The sequence below is a fragment of the Lethenteron reissneri genome, chromosome 39 (genome assembly GCF_015708825.2).
Source record: "Lethenteron reissneri isolate LAM-NWPU_2019-01 chromosome 39, ASM1570882v1, whole genome shotgun sequence".
Taxonomy (NCBI): domain Eukaryota; kingdom Metazoa; phylum Chordata; class Hyperoartia; order Petromyzontiformes; family Petromyzontidae; genus Lethenteron; species Lethenteron reissneri.
In genome coordinates this window covers 12,790,688-12,811,245 of record NC_083817.1, presented here as the reverse complement: position 1 = coordinate 12,811,245, position 20,558 = coordinate 12,790,688, and the positions used below count along the sequence as shown (strand labels likewise).

The 20,558-nt window shown below is 50.2% G+C and overlaps 2 protein-coding genes and 1 non-coding gene across 4 annotated transcripts; 2 read left to right on the top strand and 1 right to left on the bottom strand.

Moving 5' to 3' along the window:
* Nucleotides 1-511: 511 nt before the first annotated feature.
* Nucleotides 512-5,187, bottom strand: LOC133351897 (dual specificity tyrosine-phosphorylation-regulated kinase 2-like). The gene is made up of 6 exons (XM_061567477.1): nucleotides 5,085-5,187; nucleotides 2,706-2,854; nucleotides 2,362-2,495; nucleotides 1,966-2,112; nucleotides 1,323-1,461; nucleotides 512-520 (listed from the first exon to the last, which is right to left on the bottom strand). The coding sequence occupies exons 1-6, from the start codon at nucleotides 5,185-5,187 to the stop codon at nucleotides 512-514; spliced, it is 681 nt and encodes a 226-aa protein (XP_061423461.1).
* Nucleotides 5,188-6,854: 1,667 nt separating this feature from the next.
* On the top strand, nucleotides 6,855-6,927 carry TRNAR-CCU (transfer RNA arginine (anticodon CCU)). Its single transcript has one exon. It is a non-coding gene; the product is annotated as a tRNA-Arg (tRNA).
* Nucleotides 6,928-9,660: 2,733 nt separating this feature from the next.
* On the top strand, nucleotides 9,661-18,507 carry LOC133351952 (mucin-3B-like). Of its 2 annotated transcripts, none has more exons than XM_061567573.1 (4): nucleotides 9,661-9,958; nucleotides 14,303-14,824; nucleotides 16,251-16,526; nucleotides 17,035-18,507. In XM_061567573.1, exons 2-4 carry the CDS (start codon nucleotides 14,390-14,392, stop codon nucleotides 18,100-18,102), a joined length of 1,779 nt encoding a protein of 592 aa, XP_061423557.1. In that variant the 5' UTR covers nucleotides 9,661-9,958; nucleotides 14,303-14,389; the 3' UTR covers nucleotides 18,103-18,507. The 2 variants fall into 2 exon arrangements, with proteins under 2 accessions (XP_061423557.1, XP_061423558.1); XM_061567574.1 differs by having other exon boundaries at nucleotides 9,684-9,733.
* Nucleotides 18,508-20,558: the final 2,051 nt, after the last annotated feature.

Below are 20,558 nucleotides of genomic sequence, written 5' to 3'. Positions count from 1 at the left end.
CACTACGGTTCCTCACTGCATAAACAAAGAAAAGTTCCCCCGTGTAGCCTTAGACATTGTTGGGGCAGGTGCAATTAGTGACCACCTATGAAGTCCAAAACGACACTTGAGGGGGGTGGGTGGCCTGCACCATGCCTTTGTCTCCTGAGTGGCATTGTTTACACACCACACCAGGTACTCATTTGAGACTGAGTCTACCTAGGGGAGGCTCACAACCAGTTCAGAAAATCGCCACTCTCACCTGGGTCACCAGTTTCGAAATGCAGTGTGCTAACCACTACACTACCGCTCCTTGAACTGCATACACACACATTCTCATACTCAGCCACACACTCACGACTCACGTTGGCGTCCCACCAAAAAGCTGTTTTCAAAACTCATCATCCGGATGGTCCTTGCCCCAGGCTCTTTAATCGACATGTTCCTCTAGACGATAGGCAGCAGAAGATATTCACATTCAGAGGTCATGATAAATAATGTCAACTTGTAATACGCCAATGCCATGCAGTATTCACTCTATCTGGAAGAGAGAGAACCACTCCGAGGCACGAGGAGGGGTCACAGATGATGTTTCACACCATTGGTGTGATCCACCAACCTGCGGCTCTACAGTGCTGGATTACAGGCATGCACAACTATTCAGCCTGCAGCAGATTGGTCATGTAGCAAAATACCACAATAAATATTAAAAGGGGAATCTGAGATGACACGCTTTTGCCAAGGTTATTCATCGCAACTCAAGAGAATGTTTTCTGATGGATGCCACTGGGGTGCCCTTTCAAATGTATTTAGATGAGATTATTCCAATCTCTAATCTCATATAGAGCACTCTGGGGTGCCCGGCGTAAAGGAGGGCGCTCTTATCATACCTGTATGACGATTGTTACAAGAGGGCCGAACGGAGCTTGTAGCTGTGAGTGTTAGTTAGGCAGAAGCATGCACATGCATGAAGTTGGTAACGCATTCTCATGCGCATGAGCAGCATGGAAACAGGTGGGCAGCTGTCAGGTTAAAGCACAGTTGCTTAATTTCAAAGCGTCCTTTTACTTGCACTGGTTTGTGTCTCCATGATTTGGGCAATGCTTTGTTTCGACATGTCTGCTTTTCTCTAGTGCGAGTCCCTAATAGCAACAAAACTTTAAACTCAAGTTTCACCCATATATAACCCTCTGTACGACAGTTATCATGACCCGCAGCTACTGACAGTTGGACAGAGCAGATGCATTAACGCTTTGATCAATGGGTATAGGTTCTACGAAGACGAGCCCCGAACGGGAACTCAAATTAATGCTGCAGTTGTGCGGAACCTGGTGTCCACTCACCGGCTGGATATCCCCATGCACGATTCCCTTGGCATGGAGATGAATGAGGAATTTGAGGATCGACTTGGTGAAGAGTTTCACCATTGTCATCTCAATGTGCTGGGGTGCCGTGCAATCAATGGCACTTAACAGACGTCTTCTGTTAAGGAGACAACAACACAAAGTCAGTGCCATCCTTTAAAGGGCTGAGTAAGCAATAAAAATTATCAACAATTATTATACTCGTTTATCCATGGAAGCCTCACTAAATGTAAACACTTTTTTCCTGAGGGTCCTGCCAAGTTTCTCCTCTCGGGGTGACATTGTTCCTATGTGTAATCCCAACTGAGTTATTTTTAAGGTATTTTCTCAGCACTGGCAAATTTGGCCGATGCCAATTAAATTATGTGCGAGTGTTTCGCTATTGGAGGAATGCGGAGAATGGGGATAAATTCCATGCAGAACAAGTGGAGAACAAACTCCACACAGACACTTATCCGAGTCAGCAATCAAACCCAAGCTCTTGGAATGATGCACGAGTGTTACCACTGCCGTCACACTGACGGTTGTCGGTGTGGCTATCGAAAAATTAGCAAGGCTGGAGAAGAAAATGGAGTGGAGCAGCCAGCTTTACATATCTCTGCTCAGACAGCAGGGTACGTACTTCGGTATGAGCTGCATGACGAGGCAGTTGTGACCCCTGAAGGTGAAAAAGTCGAGGATTCTGTCAACGTTGACATCATCATTGGCCCAGCCCTGAAGTTGGAGCAAGATGTGGTACTCCATCCACTGGCTGTGGTCTTCCTCGGCACTAAACAGCGGAAATCCACAGCTTCATATTAATTACAATAATTGACCCTTGTAACAGTTTGTCGCTCGCTCTCAAAGACAGTTGTCCTTCACCGCATCTGCGATTAACAGTGGGCTACGTACGGCGCGAAAGAAGTTAAACATAAATCCAGAGAAAACCCACACATATGAGCACCATAACACTACCCACGTAAATATGGAATTGATTTACTGTCCTGCCTTCTCCATGCAAGACATTGTGAAGTCTTACCTGAATGACTGTCTCCACATCTTCACAGCCACTCGGGTGTTGGTCTTGTGGTCACGGCATTTGAAGATCTGGCTGTAAGGTCCGACCACCTTCTTCAGCACCTCATATCGGAAATGGAGATGCTCATGCTCGACCTGCGGTGCAATCACATCAACTAAGTATACTGATCCAATCACTGCTCATTCAGTCACTGAGTATGGATGCAATATATGTGTGGCATGTGTAAGAGTTAGTGTGAATGTGTAGGGTATGTTGTCCGCCTGTTCTGCAGATTATTATGGTGTTTGTCAGTGTGCAGACTTTGTGTGTTCTCCACGTGTTACGTGACCTGAGGAGAGTCGTACCGAGACATAATGGTTGAAGACATCATCGTAGCCATGGTTTTGAGTGCCAAAGCCTTTGTTATGGACTCCGAAATACCAGACGTTATTCACGTTGAGGACCTCGCTTCTCTCGGTGGGGGTCAGGAAATCCCCAAAGAGCTTCAAGATTTCTGCAAACATAAGAACAATGATGATTAATATTGTCATATTATAATATTGCTTTGTCAAATAAAACATTTTCGTTTCTTTAATTTGTTCACTAAGCAATGTGGTCGTGTTTTTTTTTTAATTGCATTTTTAACCAGTTCCGTATTCCTGTAACATGTGAAGAACAGACTGATAACGAATTTGGTATCACCACCTACAGTGAGGGAAAAAAAGTATTTGATCCCCTGCTGATTATGTACGTTTGCCCACTGACAAAGAAATGATCAGTCTATAATTTTAATGGTAGGTTTATTTGAACAGTGAAAGACAGAATAACAACAACAAAATCCAGAAAAACGCATGTCAAAAATGTTATAAATTGATTTGCATTTTAATGAGGGAAATAAGTACATGACCCCTCTGCAAAACATGACTTAGTACTTGGTGGCAAACCCCTTGTTGGCAATCACAGAGGTCAGACGTTTCTTGTAGTTGGCCACCAGGTTTGCACACATCTCAGGAGGGATTTTGTCCCACTCCTCTTTGCAGATCTTCTCCAAGTCATTAAGGTTTCGAGGCTTACGTTTGGCAACTCGAACCTTCAGCTCCCTCCACAAATTTTCTATGGGATTAAGGTCTGGAGACTGGCTAGGCCACTCCAGGATCTTAATGTGCTTCTTCTTGAGCCACTCCTTTGTTGCCTTGGCCGTGTTTTGGGTCATTGTCATGCTGGAATACCCATCCACGACCTATTTTCAATTCCCTGGCTGAGGGAAGGAGGTTCTCACCCAAGATTTGACGGTACATGGCCCCGTCCATCATCCCTTTGATGCGGTGAAGTTGTCCTGTCACCTTAGCAGAAAAACACCCCCAAAGCATAATATTTCCACCTCCATATTTGACGGTGGGGATGGTGTTCTTGGGGTCATAGGCAGCATTCCTCCTCCTCCAAACACGGCGAGTTGAGTTGATGCCTAAGAGCTCCAATTTGGTCTCATCTGACCACAACACTTTCACCCAGTTGTCCTCTGAATCATTCAGATGTTCATTGGCAAACTTCAGACGGGCATGTATATGTGCTTTCTTGAGCAGGGGGACCTTGCGAGCGCTGCAGGATTTCAGTCCTTCACTGCGTAGTGTGTTACCAACTGTTTTCTTGGTGACTATGGTCCCAGCTGCCTTGAGATCATTGACAAGATCCTCCCGTGTAGTTCTGGGCTGATTCCTCACCATTCTCATGATCATTGCAACTCCACGAGGTGAGATCTTGCATGGAGCCCCAGGCCGAGGGAGATTGACAGTTCTTTTGTGTTTCTTCCATTTGCGAATAATCGCACCAACTGTTGTTACCTTCTCACCAAGCTGCTTGGCGATGGTCTTGTAGCCCATTCCAGCCTTGTGTAGGTCTACAATCTTGTCCCTGACATCCTTGGAGAGCTCTTTGGTCTTGGCCATGGTGGAGAGTTTGGAATCTGATTGATTGATTGCTTCTGTGAACAGGTGTCTTTTATACAGGTAACAAGCTGAGATTAGGAGCACTCCCTTTAAGAGTGTGCTCCTAATCTCAGCTCGTTACCTGTATAAAAGACACCTGGGAGCCAGAAATCGTTCTTATTGAGAGAGGGTCAAATAATGATTTCCCTCATTAAAATGCAAATCAATTTGTAACATTTTTGACATGCGTTTTTCTGGATTTTGTTGTTGTTATTCTCTCTCTCACTATTCAAATAAACCTACCATTAAAATTATAGACTGATCATTTCTTTGTCAGTGGGCAAACGTACAAAATCAGCAGGTGATCAAATACTATTTCCCTCACTGTATGAAACCGCGCTTTTGTCATGAAGACTTGTTTAACATCCATACGATCGTAGGACACCCAAGAAACATAGCCTATCCACTTATTGGGCCCTTCCTGCTGAAATGATAATAAAATATACGATGCTTGTTTACCAAAGAAAGCTCCACTGAGTCCCTGGACTGCATATAATCACTAACACTAATTTTTTTTTGCATTGGGATGTTTGAATAATTTTCTTTAGCTGTGGGAGGAAAATGGCGAACCCGGAGGAATCCCATGCAGAGCAGGGGGAAATCATCCCGACTCCAAAGAGAAATGCACGAGGAGTGTTCCTGCTGTGCCACCCTGCCTCGCGACATTTTTATTCCATAGCCATTCACATGCTTGTTTTTGTTTTCAACTGTGACCACCATGACGTCCCCCACCATGACTTCTCTGATCATATCTATCACCTCGTGGGGTTTTACTACTGGCGATGGCAATGCTGTCCGATGTGGGCAGCGCACTCCATTGCATGCTGCTCCTGGAGCCCACCTTCTCTTCAGCCTTGGCCATCTACACACAGACAAAGATGCAGGTCACCCGGTATAACCTTCAGCAATCTTTTGGGGAAAGTGCAGCAAGTGAGCAATGAGCCAACATCGCTGAGGGCCCTGGGTTCCATAGTGAGGAAGACCAGGCTTTGGCAATATGGGGCGAAGTTGCTACGTGGTCCAGCCATTGGGAACTCCCAGTGGCATTTGTCCCTGTGCATTAGTCTACCAGTGGACTGTTAGTCTACCAGTGGACTGTTAGTCTACCAGTGGACTATTAGTCTACCAGTGGACTGTTAGTCTACCAGTTGACTATTAGTCTACCAGTTGACTAGTCCTCCAATAATGTAGACTAAGATGTTATCTCCCTCGCCTGGATGCAGGAAGTTGTGGGTACGATGCCAACCCTGTGTGACTGATTGCATGAAAGTATAAAGTGATTATGAGAGAGTGAGTGAGCGTGAGTGTGAGAGTTTGTAAGTATTAGAGTGAGTGTAAGACTGCATGAGTTTTAGAGTTAGTGAGATAGTGAGAGTGAGTGTGAGAGTGCATGAGTTTGAGAGTGAGATAGTGTGAAGATGAGTGTCAGAGTTAGTGTGTGAGCATGAGTGATTGAGAGTAAATGTGAGTGAATTTGAGAGTTAGTGAGTGTGAGATTCAGTGTGTGAGGGAGTGTGAAAGTGAGAATGAGTGTGAAAGTTAGTGTGAGATTGATGTTGTAAGAGTGCATGGGAGAGTGAGAGAGTTAGTGTTAGAGTGAATGTGTGTGAACGTGAATGAGAGAGTTACAGTAAGTGTGATGGTAAGTAAGTGCGAGTGAGACAGAGTGAGTGAGAGAGTGAGTGAGCATGAAAGAATGTGAGAATGAGTGAGTGGGGGAGTTAATGAGAGTGAGTGGGAGCATGATAAAGTGAGTGAGAGAGTGAGTGTGAGTTAGTGAGTGTGAATGTGAATGCATGTAAGAGTTATTGAGCGGGAGAGTAAGAGTGTGTGTGAGAGTGCATGTGGGTGAGCGAGTGAGACAATGAGTATGAGTAAGATAGTGAATGTGAGCGTGAGAGTAAATACTCGTGAGTTATTGAGCGGGAGTGTAAGAGAGTGAGTGTGATAGTGAGTTAGTGTGAGAGTGAGTGGGAGAGTGAGAGAGTGCATGTGACAGAGAATGAGTGAGTGAATGAGAGAGTATGTGAGAGTGATTACAGTGAGGGTGAGACAGAGTTTGAGAGTGAAACAGCGAGTCTGACAGCGTGCGAGTGAGTGAGCGTGAGTCTCACTGTGCTCCCTCCTCCTCGTCTCCACTCCCCGTAAAGAATGAGACCTCCTTTACCAGTGGCAAAATATAGTAATAGGTTTTTACCCTTTCAAATGGTACAAAAACTGGCACCTTTATACAAGGCATCATGTTTGCAATAACCACAACACAAGCAGTCAAAATGCGAACAAAAATAAACAACTCTGATGATAATGATATGCACTGTCCTTGAAGTTGATTGGTCCACACCCGAGACAGCTTTTCTTAGAGCCTAGTCTCCATTGGTGTTGGACCAGATGACGCCAAAAGGCGTACAACTCAAAGACAGTGCACTATCAGAGTATTGAGAGCTCGGGGTAAGCATTTACACTATGAGACCTCTTTACCAGTGGCAAAATATAGTAATAGGTTTTTACCCTTTCATCATGCTACATGTAGCCCCAGTGGCCTAATGGATAAGGCACTGGCCTCCTAAGCCAGGGATTGTGGGTTCGAGTCCCACCTGGGGTAGCTGAGAAAAAGTTGTTCATTTTGTAGACGTCAAGTTTATGAATCTGACGATGATAAGCGAAGGTGGTACTGTGCCGATCGAAGAGAGTGTGAAATCAGTGTACTTTGGTGACAGGAATCAACATTGATAAAGCAGAGGGGACGAAAGGGGGAAATACGTATCCATTTTTAAATCCTTCATATTAAGTTCACTTGCTTGCTTGCACGCTTACGACCGTGCAAATCTTTCGGTCGTTTTTTAATCCACTTCCCGTGATCCAATCGAGCTGACATTTTGCACAGACTCGTTGTGCGTGACAATTTATTTTTGTGAAAATATTTTTCCAAAATTTTCCACTTTTTAGGAAAAAAAATATTTCACTAACACAATCATATATTTTTCCTAAACACAGAAAATTATTCAAGAAAACAACAAAAATGTACAATATAAACAATCATACAAAAACTGAAAACCTTATAATCCTTATATACGACTTTCCTTATATTTCATTTAAAATACCAATGTAATAAAAATGAAACTCTTACTCAAGAAAAACAGAAATGAATAATAAAATAAAACCGATGCCACGCATATAAAGGATTTATAGTGAAAAACTTTGTTTTTACGGGTTAATTTTTTGCTGCTACTGCTGCCAATTTCTCCTCTGCACGTCTCACTACACGCGTGCAGTGACGTCACTCACCTCCACGGCTATGGCCACGCCCTTATCTCTGTTACGTCAGACACTCAAACTCCTCCCACTCAACGAGTGACCACGTGACCGCTCAACGGTTCGTGCTGTGCGTGTCAGACTTGAGCAAAAAAGTTTGTGAATGTCAGAGTCAGTATGAGAGTGAGTATGAGTGAGAGTGAGTATGAGTGAGAGTGATTGAGTGTGAGAGTTGGTGAGTGTTTTAGTGAAAGAGTGAGTGTGAGTGAAAGAGACAGTGAATGTGAGAGTGCCTTTAAGAGTGTGCGAGTGAGTTAGTGAGAGGGTGAGTGTGATATGGAGTCTCACCGTGCCTCCTGCTCTTTTCCAATCCCTGTAAATAATCGCAACAAGAGCTCGGCTCTTTGTGCTGCTACTGCAGTTACCTCCTCTGCACCTTCTCCGTACACGCGTGCAGTGACGTCACACCTCCACGGCTATGGCCACGCCCCTATCTCTGTTGCGTCAGACCCTCAGACCCCTCCCGCTCAACGAGTGGCCACGTGACCCCCCAACGATTTGTGGTGTGACTGGTGAGACTTGAGTGAAAAAGTTCGTGAATTTGAGTAAGCGTCAGAGTAAATGGGAGAGTGAGTATGAGTGAGTGTAAGAGTTAGTGAGTGTTTTAGTGAAAGAGTGACATTGAGTGAGAGTGAGTATCGATTTAAAGCTTTCGTGACTGCAGGGATCCATCTTCTTGGTTCTTTCGGTAAAGTCACGTAGAAGGGAAGTAATAAAATAATAAAAATAAAACAAATTAAAATAAAATAATTCTCACGACGTTTCGGCTACAATGCAAGCAGCCGTCTTCAGGTGAAGACGGCTGCTGTATGGGGGGGGAGGGGGTATGGGGGGGAGGGGGTATGGGGGGGGGCGGGGGTATGGGGGGGCGGGGGTATGGGGGGGGAGGGGGTATGGGGGGGGCGGGGGGTATGGGGGGGGCGGGGGGTATGGGGGGGGCGGGGGGTATGGGGGGGGGCGGGGGGTATGGGGGGGGCGGGGGGTATGGGGGGGGCGGGGAGGGGGTATGGAGGGGCGGGGGGTATGGGGGGGCGGGGGGTATGGGGGGGGCGGGGGTTATGGGGGGGGCGGGGGGTATGGGGGGGGGGGGGTATGGGGGGAGCGGGGGGTATGGGGGGGGGGGGGGGGTATGGGGGGGGCGGGGGGTATGGGGGGGCGGGGGGTATGGGGGGGGAGGGGGTATGGGGGGGCGGGGGGTATGGGGGGGGCGGGGGGTATGGGGGGGCGGGGGGTATGGGGGGGCGGGGGTATGGGGGGTGCGGGGGGTATGGGGGGGGCGGGGGGTATGGGGGGGGCGGGGGGTATGGGTGGGGGGGGGGTATGGGGGGGGCGGGGGGTAGGGGGGGGAGGGGGTAGGGGGGGGCGGGGGGTATGGGGGGGGCGGGGGTATGGGGGGGCGGGGGTATGGGGGGGCGGGGGGTATGGGGGGGCGGGGGTATGGGGGGGGCGGGGGGTATGGGGGGTGCGGGGGGTATGGGGGGGGCGGGGGGTATGGGAGGGGGAGGGGGTATGGGGGGGGCGGGGGGTATGGGGGGGGGGGTATGGGGGGGAGGGGCTTACGGGCTGTTGCGTCACGAGGGCGTGCTCACCGGGCCCCGCCCCCACTTCTGGCGATTTTTATTTGTCACAGGCGGCGACTCTGGAGGAGGTGAGGAGCTGTGGGTGAATGGTGATGTGAGTGGTGAGGACGTGTGTGTGTCTGTGTAGTGTACTGGCAGGAGGAATGGTGGTGTTAGTGGTGTTACTGATAGTGGTGGTGTGTTGTGAGTGGTGACAATGTGAGTTCATGTCAGAATCAGAATACTTATACTGGAGGAGTCTGATGAGCTATACAGCTTTTTCTCACAGATGTGCAGTGTTGTGGGTGAATGGTTATGATGTAAGCTCGTGTTGATGATGTGAGTTTCTTGTTAATGATGTGGGTCCGTGTTAATGATGTGGGTTTGTGTTGATGATGTTGGTTAACGGTGAGGATGAGTCTGTGATGTGACGTGACTCGTGTTGAGACCCTGTGTGACCCTCGCCTTCGTCTCCCGCTCTCCACGCAGAGACCCGGACCGTGTGAGAGACGCCGCGAGTTCTGTGCACCCTGCACTGTACGTACCGTGTACCAGTCGGGGAGCGGGCAGTATTATTGCGGTGAACACCACGCTGCCCTCCAAGTTCGACTCCCGCTCACGGCCACCAACACTGCTGACGATTACCTCAGCCGCTCCTGGGCCTCCCCGTGTAGCCGTAGCGAGCAGCACCGATGAAGGCCGGCACGGCACGCGACACCAGTGTTGGTGGCCGTGAGCGGGAATCGAACCCTGGGTGGCAAGGTTCCTAGCGAAGCGCGCTAATCACTACACTACCGCACACACACAGACACACACAAACACACAGACACACACAGACACACAACAACAACCGCCATTCGCCACTAAGTGGCGGTGACGTCACCACGACGCTTGTGCCAGGCCATGTGCACCTTGAGGCCACGTGAAGTGTCGAACGCCCGCTGGCAGGAGGTCATGGGGCAGACCCAGGTGCCACGGGTCGACTGACTGAGATGACTGAGATGGCTGCCTGATGCACCACCTGTGCCCCCTACTGTGCCAACTTGCTGTGCTTTAGCCACCCGGCACTCCGCTCGTTGTTGTGAGCGTCGCTCCTCCGTCCTTCGTTGGTGTTGGAGGGCAACTGCCTCCAACTGCCCAGTAGCGTCCTTCACGAGCCTCCTCCACTGAGGCCGATCTTGACACCGCTGGTACCAGTCATCGACAAGTCCACTCAGCTCCACGTCCTCCTGTACCACATCACTCCATCTTTTCTCTAGCCCGTGCTGCGCCTGTTTAGCCCCCTCGATCCGGCCGAACAAAAGCTGTTTAGGCATGCGGTGGCTGGGTATGCAGGCTACATGACCCAGCCAACGCAGCCTTGCCTGCCGGAGGAGCTCACCGATGGGACTTTGCCCAGATCTTTCAAGGATTTGTGAGCTCCTCACACAATCCAGCCTGGTTAAACCCAGGATGGATCGTAGGCAGGCCAGCCTAAATGTTTTTAACCGGCGAAGATGCTCCATTAGGGTGGTCCACGTTTCGCAAGCGTAGAGAAGGGAGGGAATGACTGTGGCCGAGAAGACCTGAAAATTCGAGCGGAGTGACAGACCAGGCAGCTTCCACACAGCGTTACGCAACCGATGAAAAGATATTGCTGCTCGACTGATTCGGAGTGAGACCTCCGCTGCCAAACCGGAGCCGGTCATGAGCACACTGCCCAGGTATGGGAAACTTTCCACTCTCTCCACAACTGCCCCATCACCGATTGAGAGTTGTGGGGGTGGAGTGTCTGATGGTACAAAATACCCAGGCAGGTGCTTAATTTTGGTGGGGCTAATGGTAATGCCCCACCTCTTAGTGGCACATTCCAGTTTCAGCAGAAGCGTCTCTAACTCCTCCTCTGAATGAGCAGCAATTACCAAATCATCGGCATACATAACGTGGTTGACCAATAGGGAGCAATCCCTTGACCGCCCCCGGGCATCAATCAGTCTCCCATTATATCTGTACCAAATGGAAATTCCCCCGGTACAGCTATTGAAGGCTTCACGAACTACGTGGTCAAAATAGATGTTAAATAATGTGGGAGCCAGAGGACATCCCCGTCGCACCCCAAGGTGTATAGGGAATGGCTCTGACTCCCGGCAACGTAGTTTTACCCGGGCCCACTCACCAACATGAAGGTCCTTAATGATCGTGAGCAGAGGGTCAGGGACTATGAAAGCACGAAGAACAACCCAGAGCCCAGGCCTACTGATGGTATCATAGGCCTTGACCAGATCAATAAAGCAGAGATGTAGGTCTTGTTGGAATTCCCTACACCTCTGCTGTAGCAGACAGACAGAAAATATGGCATATGTGAAAGACCTCCCTTTCCTGAAACCGCATTGGGGCTCCGCAAGCCTCTCCTCAGCGTGCCTAGCAAGGCGATGTTGAATAATCCTTGCCAGGACCTTTCCCGGCATACTGAGGAGTGAGATGCCCCTGTAGTTGTTACAGTCTGTGCGGTCCCCCTTCTTAAAGAGGGGGACCACCAGGGCATATTTCTAGTCCTATGGAACCTGTCCAGTGGTCCAGACTGTTGTTATGATGTCATGTAGGGCAGTCTGTGCACAAACGCCACCCTCCCTCAGCATTTTGCTTGGGAGATCATCTCTGCCCGGTGCCTTTCCTGGTCTCAGACTCTGGATCGCCTTCCGTACTTCCTCAACCAATGGCACCTCAGCCAGCCACTCACAGGGGGTGACTTCCAATATTTGAGGCACCGCAGCCTCAGCAGGGTCATCCCCACTTTGTCCCACGTTGTTTTCCTGGGTAAGGGATTTCCCCTACCCTAGGACCTCACAGAAATGCTCAGAAAATCTGCAAACTTGTTCCTGGGGGTCGGAGATTGGATCACCATTCTTTCCCCTAATGATGGTAATAGGTGTGGCGCTGCAGGTTACTTTTGTCATGAAATTAAAGAGCGATTTGTTCTTGCGGGCCACTGAGGCAGACTCCTATCTCCTCAGCAACCCGTGACCACCACCCATCCTTGCAGCGCCTCACGGCTCTCCGAACCTCCGAGCGAAGGCTGCGGTAAGCCTCCTCATTCTCTGATGTGGGATGCTGTAGACGATTAGAGTGGGCCTTTCGCTTTTTCTCAACCATCCTGAACACCTCCTCTGTCATCCAGGGTCTTTGGGGAGGTCTGGACCATGTTCCCAAAGCAGCCATTGCAGCTGCATGAGTCACAGTCCTAAACCTTGCCCATTTACTCTCGACATCAGGAGTGGGGGACGATGCCAACCCCAGCCGCAAGCGTTGATGAAATTCTCGCTTGCAACTTTCATAAGCTGAGACCAGGCCACCTTAGGTTGGAATGGGGTCTTGGGTGTACATCCACCACCGGAGTGGAAGAATGGCAGGCGCATCTTACAGATGACTAGTCAGTCGATGGTCAGAGGGCAGATCAGCTCCACGGTAGGTCCTGGTGTCAAGGACATGGGCTCGCATCCACTGATCCGTCACTATGTAGTCCAGCAGATGTTCTTGCTTGGATCCAGCATGCATCCGTGATGTTGTGTTGATGCGCCGATGCCGGAACAGCGTGTTGGTAATTACAAGATCATTGGCTGCACAAAAATCTAGCAGCCTCCTACCGTTGTTATTGAACTGATCTGGCCCATGCCTTTCAATCACTACAGACCAGGTGCAGACACACAACAACAACCGCCATTCGCCACTAAGTGGCGGTGACGTCACCACGACGCTTGTGCCAGGCCATGTGCACCTTGAGGCCACGTGAAGTGTCGAACGCCCGCTGGCAGGAGGTCACGGGGCAGACCCAGGTGCCACGGGTTGACTGACTGAGATGACCGAGATGACTGGCTAATGCACCACCTGTGCCCCCTACTGTACTAACTTGCTGTGCTTTAGCCACACGGTGCTCCGCTCGTTGTTGTGAGCGTCGCTCCTCCGCCCTCCGTTGTTGTTGGAGGGCGACTGCCTCCAACTGCCCAGTAGCGTCCTTCACGAGCCTCCTCTACAGAGGCCGATCTTGACACTGCTGGTACCAGTCATCGGCAAGTCCACTCAGCTCCACGTCCTCCTGTACCACATCACCCTATCTCTTCTCTAGCCCGTGCTGTGCCCGTTTAGCCCCCTCAATCCGGCCAAACAAAAGCTGTTTAGGCATGCGGTGGCTGGGCATGCGGGCTACATGACCCAGCCAACGCAGCCTTGCCTGCCGGAGGAGCTCACCAATGGGACTTTACCCAGATCTTTCAAGGATTTGTGAGCTCCTCACACAATCCAGCCTGGTTAAACCCAGGATGGATCGTAGGCAGGCCAGCCTAAATGTTTCCAATCGGCAAAGATGCTCCATTAGGGGGGTGTACGTTTCGCAAGCGTAGAGAAGGGAGGGAATGACTGTGGCCGAGAAAACCTGAAGCTTCGTGCGGAGCGACAGACCAGGTAGCTTCCACACAACATTACGCAACCGATGAAAAGATATTGCCACTTGACTGATTCGGAGTGAGACCTCTGCTGTTACACTGGAGCCGGTCATAAGCATACTGCCCAGGTGTGGGAAACTCTCCACTCTCTCCACTACTGCCCCATCACTGTCCGGCAAAACAACCCCCTACCTCCTCGCGGTGCCGGATGGGCAACACTGTCGTGGACAGTGCTGTGGGGGGAGAGCCAATGCCCATTGGCCTCTCCCCTCATGGCGTCTGTGACCACCACAGTGGCTAAACGGGGGCTCTGGACGGGTGCGATGGGCTGGTAACCCCTCCACCTTCAATTTATTACCACGAAACTACAAATTAAACATAAATATGTAACTAATAAGCTTGTGCCGGAGGCCCCGGGGGGACAGGCGTCTATAACATCTCCTGGCCAAACCCCAATTGGCGGAGCCAGGAGATTAAATCTTCACCCTCGGGGCTCCTCCAGAAACAACGAAAGCCACTATGGATGGCCACGTGGAATGTTCGAACGCTCACTGCGGAGGAGAGGCTGCCACTCCTTTGTCAGGAGCTGGATCGGTACCGCACACACACACACAGACATACAGACACACAGATGAGACACAACATACATCCGTCCTCGGGCCGTGACGTCATATCCGCTTCCGCCCAGTGTGCCGCTGGAGCCACGCTGCGAGCTGCGTGCTGAGGAGCGCCTCTCTGCACGAAGCCTCCTGGAGCCTCTCCCGGAGCAGTCACCATGGAGGCTCATGGGCTGCGCAGTACCTCACGCACCCTCGTGGCGCTGCTCGTGACGAGCTACGCGTTCCTCACGTCTGGGCCCACGGAGGAGAAGAATTTCTCCCCGAACTGGCTGGTTAACCTGGGGGGAGCCTGGGAGGTCCAACCGCCACAGGCCGGGCAGCCTCTACCTCTCGCCAAAGCGACCGTGGCTGTCCACATCAGCGACCGGCTCGCAGATCACGAAGCCAAGAGGGAGCCTCGAGTCGCTTCCTCTCCCAGCCATGGCGTGGAGGTTCCCCAAGGAGGAGGAGGAGAAGACGACGACCCAGCTCCCTTAGGGTGGAAGACCTTCATGGAGATACTGCACAGCAGGCCGGTGGCCATCGCCTGCGAGGTGGCGAGTACAGGGATCGCCCTCCTCAGCCTCGGAGTGTGGCTGAAGAATGCAGTGGTGAGTGCCAGCTTCACGATTACACAGACCATAGCGTGGCACCGCAACAGACACCACACGCAGAGCCACCACACGCAGAGACGTATCACGCATACAGATCACTCGCGTAGATATAAGAATCTCACTCGCATATGTAGTAGGTTCAATGAGACGTAGACGACGTAGTCGGAGGCACACTTATTTATTATAATGTTTCACTCAGCACAGGCCAATGTATACAACACTCGAAGGGGTAACGGCCCCTTCACCCGTCTAACAGGGAGACCCCATTAACTCTAGCCCGGCTAGCCTACTCCCAGGTCCTCCACTCGAGAGCTAGGGGAGGCTAGCTGATCCAGCTCTGGCCAAGCTAGGATCACGGCACCCTTAGCCACCAGACCAGCTCTTACAAGAGCATCTGCTCTGGGCTCTCGGGGCCACGCCACTGGCTTGCCCTGGTCGGTCCTTAGAAGGACAGCGATCCAGGGGAGTCCCAGGGCCTATCTAGCCGGTCTTCACTCTTCACTAGTTAGGCTGAATACTGAACCCCGTGCCCACCGGCTCACCGCCTTATATAGCAACTCCCCCACGAGGGGTGGGGCCGTGGGAGATCACAGCGCCGTTACAGCCCCCCAGGGCTAACCGATGCGGACGTGAATATAAGCATCCTTCCGCGTGCGGGCATAACCACCCCTCGTGTGTTTGTTCACCCTCCCGTAACACCCCTACACATACACCACACACACAAGTATATATGACATCCACACACACATCCTAGACAAAGTCGCAAACACCTTGCTCAATTATTTATGCTTAAATATTATCCACTGCAACTTTAAGGGTGTTTTTTGTTACTGGCAGCGTGGCATTTGGGACATGTGCTGGACTCAGCTGTCCTTGTGCGGCGTTGGTGAGTTGCCCTGGTGCGGACAGAACTATTTCCCCAGCCAGTAGAGTCAGAATAATACTATTTATTTATGGTTGAGGAATCCGATGAGCTATGAAGCTCTTTTTCACAGATGTCCAGTCGGGGCTGGTAAGAACATTACAATAACAAATACTACAAAAACATGATAATAGTGCAAAGTACATGAAAGGTTAACAAATCACCCAAAAACAAACAAATAAAACTAAACCACCCCCATCATACAAAGCCCACTGAGGTACTAACTTATTTTTCAGACGGAACCTGGTCACAAATGATAGATCAACAAAGTGACATCATTTGGACATTCATAGCAGCAAAATAATCTAAATTATCGAAATAAATGTTTCTAAATGTGGAGGGAAAACCCAGAGGATCAAACTACGCAGGGCCATGGCACGTGACCAATGACTTTTGTTTATTGCCGAGAATCCAGCTATTAGTCAAGGCTGAACTAAAGAGAGGGAAAGATACTTGTTGTCGTGCTGTACATTACAAATACTTGTGCAATGTTTTCAACAGTGGCGTCCGCGTCCTCCTGCCATGCCAGCGATGGCCGTCCACACCACCAACCTCCCGAAACAAAAGGCTCGGTCGAACTTGGCCGAAATGGTACCTCAAGCAGCTTCTTCTTTAGGCTGTTGGATGACGGTTCCGCAAGATGGAGAATACCCGTCTCCCTCAAGGTGGACGACCTTGATGAAGATGCTGCACAGTGGGCCGGTGGCCATCACTTACCACGTGGAGAGCACGGGGATCACCATTACCAGCCTAAGAGTCTGGCGGAAGAATCAACTGGTAAGAGAGAGAGAGTGTGCTGGCTTCACTGTCACATAGAGAATCAGCAGGACACCACAACAGACACACACAGAGACACCACACCCAGAGAGGCATCGTGGATATAGATCACTCAGGCAAATGTCATAATCTCACATGCATAGATGACACAAATCAGAATCAGAATATTTATACTGGAGGAATCCGATGAGCTATTAAGCTATTTTTCACAGATGTCCAGGAGAGGCAGGTTAGAACGTTACAACACCAAAAAAAAAAAATCACACTCACACCCTCGACAAAGTCGCACACATTTATTACAAGCACACACATTGTTCATGCTGTGGATTACAAATAGTTGTCCGATATTTGCGACTGAAAGGCAAGTACAACACCCGTGTTCAATCAATGGTGGTGGTGTGGTAGATGGCAAGTGAAAAAAAATATTTGAGTGGATGTGACCAACAGGGGAAGAAGGAGACTGCAATCTCTTGCCTCTCATACTGATTTTGTTTCCGGTTTTAAACAGAAGTCATCGCAACGTGGACGAGTTTACCGAAGCCGCCACATGAGAGGATCCATGTGGAAATTGGCTCGGGGCAAGCGCCACCCCATGAAAATCAAGAGGACCCACAGATCCCTCAAGACTCAGCTGGATGGCTGCTCCATGATGAATAGCTCACCAACACTTAACAGCGCACCCACCAACAGCACCACTCCTACCAACACCAGCACTCCTACCAACAGCACCACTCCTACCAACACCACCATGACAAACCCCACCCCGACCAACATTGCTATCTCGACTAACACCATCACACTTTCAAATACCACCACCTCTACCAATACTATCCTGACTAACACCACCACCTCTTCCACCCCTACAAACCCTACCAACAACATCTTCTCCACCTTCACCACCACCAGGACCGACACCATTACCCCAGCTGAGCGTGAGTGGTGTCACCTCATGATCATGGCCCGCACCAATGCCCGCTGCACTACAATAAGCTCAATTATCCCTACCAGCTCAACCACCAACTCCCCCGCTCCTACCAACTCCACCACCTCGACCAATCCCACGCCTACCAACATTACCTCTTCTACCCTCACTACCACTCCCAGCCACATCACCCCAGCTGAGCATGTGTCCAGCCTCATGATCATGAGGGAAAAGAGATCACTCTTCATGGCCCGGATCAATGCCTGCTCCACCACTCCTACCAACTCCACCACCTCTACCAACCACACACCTACTAACACTACCTCCTCTACTAACCCAACCCTGACCAACATCACTTCCTCTACCCTCACCACCACTCCTTCCCACATCATCACCCCAGCTGAGCGTGAGTCCCGCCTCGTGATCATGAGGGCAAAGAGACCACTCTTCATGGCCCGGATCAATGCCTGCTCCACCACTCCTCCCAACTCCACCACCTTTAGAATCCGCACACCTACCAACACTACCACCCCTCCCAACACCGCTACCCTGACCAAACGCAACTACTCCGACGAACACCACCACTCCTACCAAAACCAACCCTATCAACGCCAACCCTATCAACACCAACCCTACCAACACCATTATTCTTAATACTACCCCTACCAACACCAACCCTACCAGCACCAATCCTACCAACACAATGACTCCTACCAATACGACCACCCCAACCGACACCATCACTCTTCCCAACAACAGTCCTATCAACGTTACCTATCCTACAAACGCCAACTCTATAAACACCTTGACCCCTACCAACACCACCACCACCCCAAATAAGAAATAATACAAAATAAATAACATTACAACATCGCTGCACCCTTTGCATGTTAGCGTGCTGCGCTACGAAGCCGGCGACCGGAGTTAAATTTCCGCTCATGGCCAACACCAGTGATCGACTCAGTCTCAAATTAGTGCCTGGTACTCATTTAGCTGAGGCTACCTCGCATGCCAGTCTGTTAAATCTTTACGGGGGATCTTTGTCTTTGACATATCTGTGGGCTAGAGTGTAGCTTGATTTATTGTTCATGTGAGGGATGCGCTTTGCCTGCAGCCGCCACTACATCTCCGCTCATGTGTGTTTAGCCGTGTCAGTGACGCGCCACGATGTCGCTACTGCTGCTGTCACTGTCACGACCCGGTCGGTGCAGGGTGCTCTGGGACGAAATAAAAAAGTGGCACGAGGATTATCGCTGCTACTTCAGCAGATCAAGAACGGTTCTCATGGAGTCATCAAAATGCACCTGAAATCACAGCTGACCATCTCAATCACATCTGTGAAATGTCAACGGTGGTGTCCGTTGCCCCTGCTGTGAGTGGTGGAGATGTCCTTGAGCAGTGGTGATGTCCCTGAGTGGCGGTGGAGATGTCCCTGAATATTGGTGGAGTCTGTACAACGCGGCTGCTGTATTCGTGATTAAAGAACCTGAGCCGAGCGTGCTTGGTGGAGCTCAGCAGAAGGTGATGAGCCGGAGGTGTGAACTGAAAGTTCGAGCTCAAGGCGTGAGCTCAAGGTGTGAGCTCGAGGTATAAGCTGGTGATGCGGTCTGGAGGTGAGCACGCGGTGTCCCTGTGCTCACAAGCGTGGTGCGGGAGGTGGCCCGAACTAAACTTTTTATTTACCAGGTAAGGCCCACTGGTCCAATAGCTCTTTTTCAGAAGCTACCTGGTCACAAATAATATCTCAATGAAGTGGCTCATCATCTGAAAATATATGTCAAATACTAGAAACGTATGTTTCTCAATGTGGAGGGGAAAACCAGAGGAGCCGTAGAAGAATCTACGCGACCACGGAGAAAACACGCAAACTCCAAATATACAGGTGTCGGGGTCGGAATCGAACCCACGTCTCCCTGTATACCAGGCGAGGTAGTTGACATCTCTCAATAACTGCCTCCTCATAGCCGTATCTCCACATAAACAATGCGAGTGGTTCTACTCATCCCGTCAGCCTTCTGAGAGTAGATCTCAGCAGCATCATTGATTCAACACAAGCAGCATCCTGGTGAGGATTGGACACTTGGTGACTAATCAGCAGTCAGGCTTGCTTGAACCAACACTGATGAATTGCCAGGTCCTCTTGGCAGGGACCCACTCTGATAGACATGGATCAAGTTCAGCAAATAACTCTGTCACGCACTGGCTCGAGCCTGGCCCTGCGGATGTCACTGGAGTGCACGGATACACGGCACCCTCTCCTGGGTGAATCTCTGGCTGCGATGGCAGTGGCGCACGAACACAATCCCGAATTAAACAAAATCAACACATTCGTTAATAACCCGGCGGCCTTTAAAGAAGAACACATACAGGCGACGCTTCGGACAATGGCCTTCCTGTCCAAGCCGGCAGCTCGCCACTTCAACAGTTGGGACGACTGCCCCGAGTGTCGGTGCGTGGCCTCTACCCGCGGCCTCTGCTCATGGTGGAGGTGGCAATGAGACCAAAACCTCATGAGCTAAATTACCTAAGGGGCTGTCCATAAATGACGTCACGCGATTTTGGACGACTTTTGACCCCACCCTCCCTCGTCACACGGCGTCACGAAAAGTCAGACCCCCCCCCTCAAATATGACGTCACAAAGCTCTGCCCCCCATCCCCCCACAAAAAATAAAACACGCTTCAAATAGCTTTAAAGTATTGTCATTGTAGTGCGTATTTAATGTGCCGCTGCACTATGATGTTGTAGGATAAAACATTTATTCAAAGTATATTTAATTAAGTAGAACGTGTTGACTATATTTATTTAAAGTTACGCATTTTGATGTGACGTCACATTTCTCAACCCCCCCCCCCTCGTCACACATCGTCACAAATGTCTGACTCCCCCCCCCCCCTAGGTGCGTGACGTAATTCAAGGGCGTCCTCTAAATAACCTAACCAACATGGACGTCCTCTAAATAACCTAACCAACATGGACGTCCTCTCAATAACCTAACCAACATGGACGTCCTCTCAATAACCTAACCAACATGGACGTCCTCTAAATAACCTAACCAACATGGACGTCCTCTAAATAACCTAACCAACATGGACGTCCTCTAAATCAGTG